The sequence below is a fragment of the Oncorhynchus tshawytscha genome, linkage group LG12, assembly GCF_018296145.1.
Source record: "Oncorhynchus tshawytscha isolate Ot180627B linkage group LG12, Otsh_v2.0, whole genome shotgun sequence".
In the NCBI taxonomy this organism is placed as follows: domain Eukaryota; kingdom Metazoa; phylum Chordata; class Actinopteri; order Salmoniformes; family Salmonidae; genus Oncorhynchus; species Oncorhynchus tshawytscha.
This window is the reverse complement of record NC_056440.1, coordinates 73,624,181-73,636,278: the sequence shown is the minus strand read 5'-3', so window position 1 is coordinate 73,636,278 and position 12,098 is coordinate 73,624,181. Positions and strand designations below refer to the sequence as shown.

Genomic DNA, 12,098 nt, shown 5'->3' with positions numbered 1-12,098 from the left:
GGCCATACATTGCTTCATTTAATGCTAGTGTAGATACACTAAATATACAGAAGTATGTGGACACCCCTTCAAATGAGTGGATTTGGCTATTTCAGCCACACCCGTTGTGGACAGTTGTATAATCGAGCACACAGCCATGCAATCTACATAGACGGCAGTAGAATGACCTTACTGAAGAGCTCAGTGACTTTCAACGTGGCACCGTCATAGGATGCCACCCTTCCAACAAGTTAATCCGCCCTGCTAGAGCTGCCCCGGTCAACTGAAAGTGGTGTTATTGTGAAGTGGAAACGTCTAGGAGAAACAAAGACTTAGCCGCGAAGTGGTATGTCACACAAGCTCACAGAATGGGACCGCCGTCCTCGGTTGCAACTCTCACTACCGAGTTCCAAACTGCTTCTGGAAGCAACGTCAGCACAATAACTTTGTCGGGAGCTTCATGAAATGGGTTTCCATGGCCGAGCAGCAGCACACAAGCCTAAGATCACCATGCGCAATGTCGAGCATCGGCTGGAGTGGTGTAAAGCTCACCGCCATTGGACTCTGGAGCAGTGGAAACACGTTCTCTGGAGTGATGAATCACGCTTCACCATCTGGCAGTCCAACGGACGAATCTGGGTTTGGCGGATGCCAATGAGAATGCTACCTGCCCCAACTGTAAAGTTTGGTGGAGGAGGAATAATGGTCTGGGGTTGCTTTTCATGGTTTGGGCTGGGCCCCTTAGTTCCAGTGAAGGGAAATATTAATGCTACAGCATACAATTACATTCGAAATGATTCTGTGCTTCCAACATTGTGGCAACAGTTTGGGGAAGGCCCTTTCCTGTTTCAGCATGACAAAGCAAGTCCTTACAGAAATGGTTTGTTGAGATCGGTGTGGAAGAACTTGACTGGCCTGTATAGAGTCCTAACCTTAACCCCATCGAACACCTTTGGGATGAATTGGAACGCCAACTGTGAGCCAGGCCTAATCGCCCAACATCAGTGCCTGACCTAACTAATGCTCGTGGCTGAATGGAAGCAAGTCTCCGCAGCAATGTTCCATCATTTAGTGGAAAGCCTTACCAGAAGAGTGGAGACTGTTACAGCAGCAAAGGGGGAACCAACTCCATATTAATGCCCATGATTTTGCAATGAGATGTTTGACAAGCAGGTGTCCACATACTTTTGGTCATGTAGTGTATTGGTTCCCAGCCCCAGATTAAACCTACTACTGGGATAAATCACACTTTCAATGGAGATTCTCCAACTGAGCATGGTTAAATGCAGGAGAAGACACCTGTGTCTGGGAAACCAGCTCAATATGTCCTTCACATAACAACTATTGTTATGTATGTTTGATCTGACAGGTGTAATTCTGTGGATGTTTGTTGATGTGTAATATGTACCTCTCTTTCTCTCTCTGCGCTGGACAGCCTCATCTGTCTGAGCATCTGAGATCTCTGCTCCATCATCAGAGTCCTCTCATACGTGTAGGCCGAGATGTCGCTGTCATGCTGAAATTATTAACATGGTAGTATGTAAATATCTGACCTTTGAATACACTAAGGGGAGAGAAGTGAAACTCCTGGTTGGATTGCATGTTTGACTCCTGGTATGAGGGACTTCTCTCTCCTTCTCCACCATAATGACATAATTAGATTTAAGGAGGTTCATCTCTCACCGTCTCCACCATAATGACATAATTAGATTTAAGGAGGTTCATCTCTCACAGTCTCCACCATCATTACATAATTAGATTTAAGGAGGTTCATCTCTCACCGTCTCCACCATCATTACATAATTAGATTTAAGGAGGTTCATCTCTCACCATCTCCACCATAATGACATAATTAGATTTAAGGAGGTTCATCTCTCACCGTCTCCACCATAATGACATAATTAGATTTAAGGAGGTTCATCTCTCACCGTCTCCACCATAATGACATAATTAGATTTAAGGAGGTTCATCTCTCACCTTCTCCACCATCATTACATAATTAGATTTAAGGAAGAACATCTCACACCATTTCCACCACCTCCACCTCTGCCTCTATTCTCAGCTGGTACAGGAACGTAGCCAGGTCCTTCTTCATCTGAATACTGTTGTCATCCATCTGGGCCACAGTAAAGATACGCATCTTACACTTCCTCCAAACCTGAAATTCACACCATGGTAAGAATGGAGTAGTCTAGCAGTTAAGAGCCGATGTGCCAATGTGCCACTTAACCCTAATTGCTCCTGTAACTCCCTCTGGATAAGAGCGTCTGCTAAAATGTAAATATAGATCATTTTCTGAACAACACATCCATTCTTCTTTAGTCTCTCTCAAGTCATGGTGGCCAAACAGTAAATGTTCCCAGAGTTTCTGCATTGATGTGCGCGGGACTTTACCTTGTGCTGTTTGAGCAGGAAAGGTAGCAGCATGAGCATTCCTCCGTCATGGACGATCCACCACACATCGATGGTGCCGTCTGTGAAGCGTTCGTGGTTGCTGGGGTAGAAGGAAACATTCTTGGGCACCATCAGAGCCAGGTGGGCTGCTGTGGTACAGCGGACTGTGTCTGTGGGGAGGGGCACAGAGAGGTAAATATGTTCACTTTGTGTAATATGTAATGTAATACAGTTCAATGCTGATGCTATCAGTTAACTAAAGAGTCAGCACGTAATGTTTCAAATACTATACAGGCTGAAGGACAGTCCACCAAACCAATAGAAACATAGAGATGGCCAATGCTCTCACAGGGAAACTGGGATGAGGTTATGGTTTGGAATATTATTATGGGAATGGGTCAGATCCATGTGTAGGACCAGGCTAGTTTACAGTAAATCAGAGTCTTACGAATGAATGTCTTCCATGCGCGGGGGTCTTCACTTTGCCTCCAGCCGTAGGGCCATCCCATCACCACTGTGTTGTGCTTCATGCCCCCCAGGCCACATGACTGGATCAGGTGGGCAATGCCCTCCCTCACCTTGGACGCCACAACCACCTGGCAGAAACCCTTCACCCGCTCGATCTCCATCATGTTCTTTACGGCCTGACGAGGTTGAGCAGACAATGCAGGTAATCATGAAGCTGGCAATAAACTCACTTATTCTTATTGGCACAGAGGGGACAACAGAAATTCGATCTCTTTCTTATAGCTTTATAAAGTGGACTGTATGACCTAGCGAGGAAGGTAACAGCCTTCAAACAATCCTGAACTGATTCAATAAAGCTACAGTACGGCAAAATGTATTTTCCTTGTACACACATTAGGCTATCTGAGAAATAAGTTACAGCTCTATCCCTACCTGTTCAGAGGCCTGTGTTTCTCCGTAGCTGTCCAGGAACTGTCCCTGGATGACAGAGCCCACTATGGTCAGGCCCTTCCCTGCCTTCAGCTGGGAGACAAAGGTCAACAGACGGGGATACTTCACATGGAGGTCCTCATCCAGCTTCAACAGCACCAGGACCTGGGGCCTGGAGAGTGGAAGGGCAAGAGAGACAAAGAACATGAGAATCTACCTGGAAGTACTAATAAACAACTACAAAACAACAGTAAAAACTGTAGAGTGTTAGAAAGTACAGAATGTATGAAGAGGAAGAGGTAGTTATGCATATCTGAAGTTGGAGATACCGGATATCTAAGACTATGGACAAGGAAGGATGTTCACCTCCAGTTTTTAGTGTGAGGTGGTCCATGCTCCAGCCGTAGCAGAGAGTAGCGCGCAGCACTGAGGGACAAACCTCGTATCCCATCTCCCCACTCCTTCTCCGCTCTGAGAGAGAGACAGAGAGAGTGACAGCATCAGAATATATACTCTGGCCTAAATAGCTAACTCATACAGTGATCCAATGATATACAATTATGATATGAGACGGGTAAGAGTCCAGACATACCCCTGGTACTCAATGTACTTGTAGATCATGCCAGCGATGCACATGGCCACAATGGCATAATACCAGGAGGAGATGAACATCAGAGCCAGACACATACTCATACCCAGAAAAGACAGAGCCCTGTGGGGGAAACACACAGATATACTGTAGTACTCTTTATACTATACTATTGGACGCATGAAAGGAGATCACCAGTTGTGGTTGTTCCAAAAAGCACCCACAGATCTTACAAAGCTCAGTACCCGTTTAGCAAAGAAGGCAAATAGGGTATCATTCCCATAGTGCATTAGTTAAAAGAGGCGCTCTGGTTCTCTGCCCGAATTCGCCCTGTAACACACCAATTTGACCTGTTATTAAACCATCTGGTGAATATCGTTGTGTGCAAGACCTTAGAATAGTAAACGATGCTGTACATGCTAGAGCACCCCTGGTGCCTAACACTGTTACCATTTTATCCCAGGTGCCTCCAGGTAGTTTGTTTTTTAGCTCATTTTAGCTCATTCTTTCTTTCTTTCTTTCTTTCTTTCTTTCTTTCTTTCTTTCTTTCTTTCTTTCTTTCTTTCTTTCTTTATTTTCTCTTCTCTTCTTTTGTTGATCCTGGAGGGAGTGTTTTGGTTCAGTATGTTGACCATTTGTTGGTTTGCTCACAAAGATATAGGCTAGTGAAGCTGTGGTCTGGACTGGAGAGATGTTCTGATATTGCGGCAATGTCTCTTCTAACCGTACATTATTAAACAGGCAAAAATGGCTCATTTGATGCCTGCGAGACTGCTAGACTATCAGAACTGTCACGCCCTGGTCAAAGTATTTTGTGTTTTCTTTATGTATTTGGTCAGGCCAGGGTGGGGCATGGGTTTTTTTGTAATTGTGGTGTGTTTGTCTTGGGGTTTTGGTGGTGGTATTGGGATTGTAGCTTAGTGGGTTGTCTAGCAAAGTCTATGGCTGTCTGGAGTGGTTCTCAATCAGAGGCAGATGCTTATCGTTGTCTCTGATTGGGAACCATATTTAGGCAGCCATATTCTTTGAGTTTGTCGTGGGTGATTGTCCTTAGTGTCCTATGTGTACTCTCGGTTAGTTTGCACTAGATAGGCTGTTTCGGTTTTCAATTACGTTTATTGTTTTGTGTAGTGTTCGTGTTTCTTTGTTTGATTAAACATGAATCTCAATCGACACGCTGCAGTTTGGTCCGACTCTCCTTCATCACCACTAGAAAACCGTTACAAGAACATTCTTAACCCTTCAACTCTTCTCCCTGCAGCAGAAACCGGTGAAGACCATGACTGTGATTTAGCTATTGAAGCTGACTGTAGCTCTAGGTTGGACTTGAGAGACACCCCATTAGACAATCCAGACTTTTAGTTTTTTTGTAGATGGGTCTGCCCAGAGAAACGAAAAAGGGAATCAATTAGTTGGTTATGCTGTTGTGACTGTTTTGGAAACTGTGGAAAGTGCTCGACTCCCCTCACATGAATCTGCCCAGGCAGCAGAACTATTTGGCTTGACCAGAGCTTATATTTTGGGAAAGGAATGCTCCGTTAACATTTACACTGATTGTAGATCTGAGTTTGGTGTTGTGCATGATTTTGGAACATTGTAGAGGAATAGAGGGTTTTTGACCTCATCTGAAAAACAGATTGCAGACAGTAATCTTGTTTCGTCTCTCTTAGAGGTGGTCCAGCTTCACTCCTCTGTTTCTGTAATCAAGAGTCAGGTGCATTCTTCCTCTAATGACAACATTCCTCTGGGGAACACTAACGCTGACCGCACAGCTAAATTGGCTGATTCCTCTTCTGTTTCCCCCTCCTTCACATGGCAGCAGTTCCCGCTTCCACTAACCCTTTCTCTGTTAATGACTCTGCAGGCAACGGCTGATGCATCAGAGAAGGACGCCTCGGGTGTATGGCTGGATGAGTGGAGCAGACCAGCCATGCCCCGCTGTACTTTCCAATTCCTTGCAAAATTGTCACATGATCAAGACCATATGTCAAAAAGAGGGATGGTGGATCCTGTAAATAAATGAATAAATAAGGGAAAGGGGGATACCTAGTCAGTTCTACAACTGAATGCATTCAACTGAAATGTGATTTCCGCATTTAACCCAACCCCTCTGAATCAAAGAGGTGCGGGGGGCTGATATTGGTGTACAGTAGGTTTTACTGTGCTTGCAGGACATTTCTCTGTTGGTGGGGTTGTACAATGTTTGATTTGCATGACTAACAATGTTGAACCAAACTCTGAAAACAAAATTGTTTAAACTAATAGGTGAAACAAGCCTGACATGGGTAAAGGTGCTTCCATTGGCACTGAGTATGAGAGGCAGATTCCACACAGTCACTGGTCTCTCTCCACACGAGGTGCTGACTGGCCATCCCACGAGGATGACTAATACACCTTTTCTCAAGAACAGGGTGTCCCTGCAAGGAATGGAGGAAGACATGGTTGAGAATTGTGTTCTTAAGAGACTTTTCCCCTGGGTGAAGGTGTCTTTGCCGAACGTGGCAGGTGGAGCTGAGCACTATTTCAACCCAGGTGATTTCGTGGTGGTCAAAGACTTCAGGAGAGAGAGTTGGAAGGACCTCTGTTGGAGAGTGCCGTACCAAGCTTTTCTGACCACCTCCACTGTGGAAACCTGACAGAGGGTGAGATGAGTCATGAGCCAAAATGACCAACACAGGCCTGGAGGAGTGCAGAAGAGGGTGAGTTGAGTCCTGAGCCAAAGGGACCAACGCAGGCCTGGAGTAGTGGCCCAGAAGTAGATGTTCATTGGAGAAGGAGAACCCTGCTGGGCTCTCATAACTAAGAGGACTGATGGAATGGCCACTACCAAGTGTTCTGATGAGTATGACTGTCTAAAGGGTGTGGGAAATAAAGCCTCAGTGTTCTGATGAGTATGACTGTCTAAAGGGTCTGGGAAATAAAACCTCAGTGTTCTGATGAGTATGACTGTCTAAAGGGTCTGGGAAATAAAGTCTCAGTGTTCTGATGAGTATGACTGTCTAAAGGGTCTGGACTGTCTTAAAGGTCTGGGAAATAAAGCCTCAGTGTTCTGATGAGTATGACTGTCTAAAGGGTCTGGACTGTCTTAAAGGTCTGGGAAATAAAGCCTCAGTGTTCTGATGAGTATGACAGTCTAAAGGGTCTGGACTGTCTTAAAGGTCTGGGAAATAAAGCCTCAGTGTTCTGATGAGTATGACTGTCTAAAGGGTCTGGACCGTCTTAAAGGTCTGGGAAATAAAGCCTCAGTGTTCTGATGAGTATGACAGTCTAAAGGGTCTGGACTGTCTTAAAGGTCTGGTAAATAAAGCCTCAGTGTTCTGATGAGTATGACAGTCTAAAGGGTCTGGACTGTCTTAAAGGTCTGGGAAATAAAGCCTCAGTGTTCTGATGAGTATGACTGTCTAAAGGGTCTGGACTGTCTTAAAGGTCTGGGAAATAAAGCCTCAGTGTTCTGATGAGTATGACAGTCTAAAGGGTCTGGACTGTCTTAAAGGTCTGGGAAATAAAGCCTCAGTGTTCTGATGAGTATGACTGTCTAAAGGGTCTGGACTGTCTTAAAGGTCTGGGAAATAAAGCCTCAGTGTTCTGATGAGTATGACTGTCTAAATGGTCTGGGAAATAAAGCCTCAGTGTTCTGATGAGTATGACTGTCTAAAGGGTCTGGACTGTCTTAAAGGTCTGGGAAATAAAGCCTCAGTGTTCTGATGAGTATGACTGTCTAAAGGGTCTGGGAAATAAAGCCTCAGTGTTCTGATGAGTATGACTGTCTAAAGGGTCTGGACTGTCTTAAAGGTCTGGGAAATAAAGCCTCAGTGTTCTGATGAGTATGACTGTCTAAAGGGTCTGGGAAATAAAGCCTCAGTGTTCTGATGAGTATGACTGTCATAACGTTCTGGGAAATAAAGCCTCAGTGTTCTGATGAGTATGACTGTCATAACGTTCTGGGAAATAAAGCCTCAGTGTTCTGATGAGTATGACTGTCATAACGTTCTGGGAAATAAAGCCTCAGTGTTCTGATGAGTATGACTGTCATAACGTTCTGGGAAATAAAGCCTCAGTGTTCTGATGAGTATGACTGTCATAACGTTCTGGGAAATAAAGCCTCATACAAAGACTGTTGCATTTCCTATGCGTTTAAAACAGCTTCCAATGCAAAATATCATGCCACATTAAATCAAAGGCTTCGTTAAGAATTAATTTAAATGAAACAGCCACAATAGGGATGCACCTCAGGGAAACAACGTTTTTAATACAGCAATACCCACAGGGAAAAGTAGACCAATTTGGCCCAAACATTATGGTATAAATACAAGGGAAAGAAATTCCTATGTTGGTGGATATGGGTGCTACTACCTCCACTTTTGGTAAAGGTACGGGGGGATTATGGGATTTCCTCCACCCCGATAATACATTCTGAAACAAAATTCATGCACTGTTCAATAGGAACAATGAATGTTGAACATGTTTTTCTGTATTCACCCACTCAACCATTAAACTTGCTAGGTAGAGACTTGTTAACTAAACTTAAGGCTACAATTTATTGTACTCCCGATGGAGTTTTTGTTGATATCCCAAATGATGAGATATTAAACCAATAGGTAAGCAGGAAAATTGAACCACTCCCCCAGGAAGAGTGGGAGTCTGACACTGCCTCCCAGTCTATTCTGTCTCAGGTACCAGAAACCTTATGGTCAGAACATTCCAGTGACAGTGGACTGATAGACAGTGCTAGCCCAGTTATAATAACTGTTGATCCTAGAAAGAAACTCTAGTCTCGAGAGCTATCTTAAAAAGGAAGCTCCCTCCAAAGTGTCTCTCCCCTTCTAAATTGGCTGTTGTATTTTATAATTTCGGCACATTACATATTCCTCTCAAAATAATAGACATTTAATGAGTGTGAAGCAGAGAGTGAATAAACAACAGAAATGGGTAATAAATATAGAGTAACATTGTTAGGGTAGACTAAAATGCAAACAAGGCCTTTCAATAAGGAGAAAGTTATCATGTTTGCTTTGTTTGTTTGTAGACCTTGCAATAGGGGTAAAAGCAGAGCATTGTTTGAGAGTGATCCGTGTGTATTAGCAGTAGTGATTGAGAGGGTTTTTCCTATTGGGAAGAGTAGAGTAGGGGTCCTAGTTGAAGGAAACCGATATGGAGACTAGCATAGGTAAATAAAGACAGTCATAAAGATAGTAAAATGGAAAGATTCATGGTACTCATGGTCTGTCAGTCGATGTCACATTTAATGAGTGTTGACAGTATGTTGAGTGTTGATGAGTTAATGAGTGTTGACAGAATGGTAATATTAGTGTCTTTCAAATAGCACTCTAATAATGCAATATCTTAGTAATTTGAAGAAATAAATGTTTCAATACAAGGTCACATGACTGACAGGGGGATTGAGCATTGGGACTGATATTATATTAGAGGCTGCCATCTGGTGTTTAGGTTAAAGATAAGTGAACCAAAAGAAAAGCCGGCAGTAACAGTGAGTGGTATTCACTAAACTCAAACAGGCTGTAAGGAACACTGTGGGAAAACTTGGCGCTCCCCTCCCTAACCCGGGCGGCGCTAGGCCAATGTTGCGTCACCCATGGATCTCCCAGTCGCTGCCGCCTGGGCTTGAACCCAGAGTCTCTGGGTGGCACAGCTAGCACTGCAGTGCAGTGCCTTAGACCACTGCGCCATCCAAGAGGCCAATAAGATATGTTTTTGACCATTTTCAATTATTATTACTCAATTCGATAGTTTGAATATACCAGTTATTTAAATAAGAAGGTAATGTCATCTAAAAGCAACTTTTTCCATTACGAGGAACACTGTTCGGAATTGGAGTAGATCCAAGTAAATGTTTAAGTACCGAATATTGAGCTGATAAGACAGCAGCAACTTTTTGAAGGCCCTAGGGGATTTGTTAAACAACAGGTTTGATATTTTTACTAGTTGATGTCCCAGGGACAGTTAGTACAGAACAGGTCAATGCAACCAGATTGTGGTAAGAGCTATGGAAACAAAAACCTTTAGAGATTTACTTACCTCTGGATCTACAGATCCCTTGTGTATTTTAGATTTTACAACCCAGAGTGAAGGCGTTTGAAAGGATAAAGTGTCTGGTTTTATGTGTTGATTCCGCTTACTTTAATAGACGCATTTTGATAGAACCTCCTTTGATAGTTTAAGCCATAATCTAATGCTTACCTTAAAATGTAACAATAATTATCACAAAGTGATAAAAGGAGGGAATGTGAGGGGAAAATGTTGTTGCCTGAAGAGCTAGCATTGAATTGTTAACAGCATCTCCTCTCACTCTATCTTGGTTCGTGCAGGTGACTGTGACCTCCTCCTCAGACCAATTGGCAGAACGCCTAGAACATTGTTCTGGGAACCGAAAGGAGTATCTCAGTTTCAAGGTCCCAGCTTTGAGAGAAGAAGCCTTGTCAGTCACATGCAGGAACCGATGTTAATAATGAATAATGTAAATCATGCTTATATAACTTATTTGTATAGCACTATAAAAGGACTGAGAGGGAAATCCCTTTTCAGAGTTTTCATAAAACTTGGATTGAGAATGTGAACCTCTCCGGTTGTGATAATAAAGATTGATTCCTTTACACTGAGTTTGAGTGGTGAATTTCCACGACAGGTGCTATACTTGTTCAGCTACTGAAGCTTATTACAGTGAAGTTCCTTCTTTCTAGGTTACCATCAGAACACCAGAGAACAAAATGCCTCTATAGCTGGAGTCTGCATAAAGTCCTCCAGTCAGTCAACAGGATATTTTGATAAGCTACCCAATATGTCACCTGAGAAAGCAAAGGTGATTATTCAAATGGATTGAAAGTGTACCCAACACCCACGCATATACAAATGAGTGTTACATCGCTCACATACAGTATGCACGGATACACAGCCACGCACATACACCTGTACTGTACTTACCAGTGGTAATATTTAAACCTAGGCCTCCAGTTTGGTGTCCGTAGTAAAGTCTGCACAGCACAGGCTAAGTTCACAAACAGATAGCACATCAAGAAGAACCTGTAGAAAAAAAATCACACACCACAAAATGTAATTCAGTCCAAACTGATTTAGTCATTTAAATATATTAATATATATTATATATATATATATATATTAATATATTCCAATATATTAATTTTGTAGTTATGTACTTGTTGCAGGATGTATAGGCCTGGTAGTCTGCTAAAATATATCTCAACTGATGGCAAAACACAGAAGCACAAGAAACTGCACTAGGTCAGGGGTTCCCAAATTCTTTCACTCAGGCCCCCCTTCCAGCATCGAGGAACATCCTGCACGTGCACAACGTCTATTTCTATGGGCACAAGCACTGTTCATGACACAAACTGTTCACACCCCTCTTGTTGGCGTAGATAATAGTTTTTCAGGTTTAAAGCTTATTTCCTGCAGTTCTATACATTATGCCATGTCTAATGTGTATTCATGTGATATTTGTGTGACTCGAACATTACTACAAAATCTATGGGCTAAAAAACCTAGCTGAAATGGGCTTGTTGATCTGGACATTTCTGACACGTTATAAATAGCTGTCTAAGGTATTCAATGACTGACATGACAAGAGGAATACTGATGATGCACCACCCAATTTCAAAATCTTACCTTGTGCATTCTACTATTATAACTTTCAACAGTAAGTTAAAAGCCGGACTGAGTGGCAAAGATATTGTGGCAAAGAAGGGGGTCGAGTGATAAATGGCGGATATGTGAGAGCAGAACTAATAAAAGGGGCTCTGCCCGATCACTAAAATGACCACCCCAATCAGAACTACAGATCACAAAATGGTCTTCCCAGAAGCAAAAGGAAACCCTCAGAAGGTGGGGCCGACCCACAGATAAAGGGTCAAGACAAACCAGGAAGAGAGAGAGAGGGCTGGAAGGATCTGTGAACCATAGAGACAGAAACAATATATATATCGGCTGGATTTACCGTGTATGAGCTGAACTGTTTTGGACTTACCTGTTGGCGTTTGGACCTGGACCTACCGAGAACCCGATTCGTGTACCAAACCCTGCTTTCCTTGACCTTGCCTGCGGCCTGGGTGGACCAGGATGGAGAAACAAACACAAAGGTTCTGTCCTTTTCGAAAGAACTCTCATTCTGGGGTGATTTTGGTGACAGTTTCCCACTTAATTTGTGACAAACGCTCCTAACCTTGAAGAGGTTTGCCACACGTGATGGAGAATGCGGGCAGGGCTT

At 43.2% G+C, this 12,098-nt stretch overlaps 1 protein-coding gene across 3 annotated transcripts in view; it reads right to left on the bottom strand.

The window, feature by feature from the left end:
* Positions 1–12,098, bottom strand: part of LOC112236507 (solute carrier family 12 member 4-like) — a 42,484-nt gene that overhangs the window by 4,082 nt on the left and 26,304 nt on the right. For 2 of the 3 annotated variants that reach the window (XR_006084736.1, XM_042331049.1), the window contains exons 14-21: positions 10,799–10,897; positions 3,863–3,982; positions 3,637–3,741; positions 3,274–3,442; positions 2,822–3,017; positions 2,374–2,543; positions 2,006–2,137; positions 1,388–1,495 (exon numbers count right to left, since the gene is read on the bottom strand). Coding sequence is in view for 1 of the 3 variants with exons in the window: in XM_042331049.1 (XP_042186983.1) it covers positions 1,388–1,495; positions 2,006–2,137; positions 2,374–2,543; positions 2,822–3,017; positions 3,274–3,442; positions 3,637–3,741; positions 3,863–3,982; positions 10,799–10,897 (1,099 nt within the window). In the remaining 2 variants the exon portion in view is untranslated. Of the gene's footprint in view, positions 1–1,387; positions 1,496–2,003; positions 2,138–2,373; positions 2,544–2,821; positions 3,018–3,273; positions 3,443–3,636; positions 3,742–3,862; positions 3,983–10,798; positions 10,898–12,098 lie in introns of all 3 variants that reach the window. The other variant, XR_006084737.1, reaches the window with a different exon arrangement.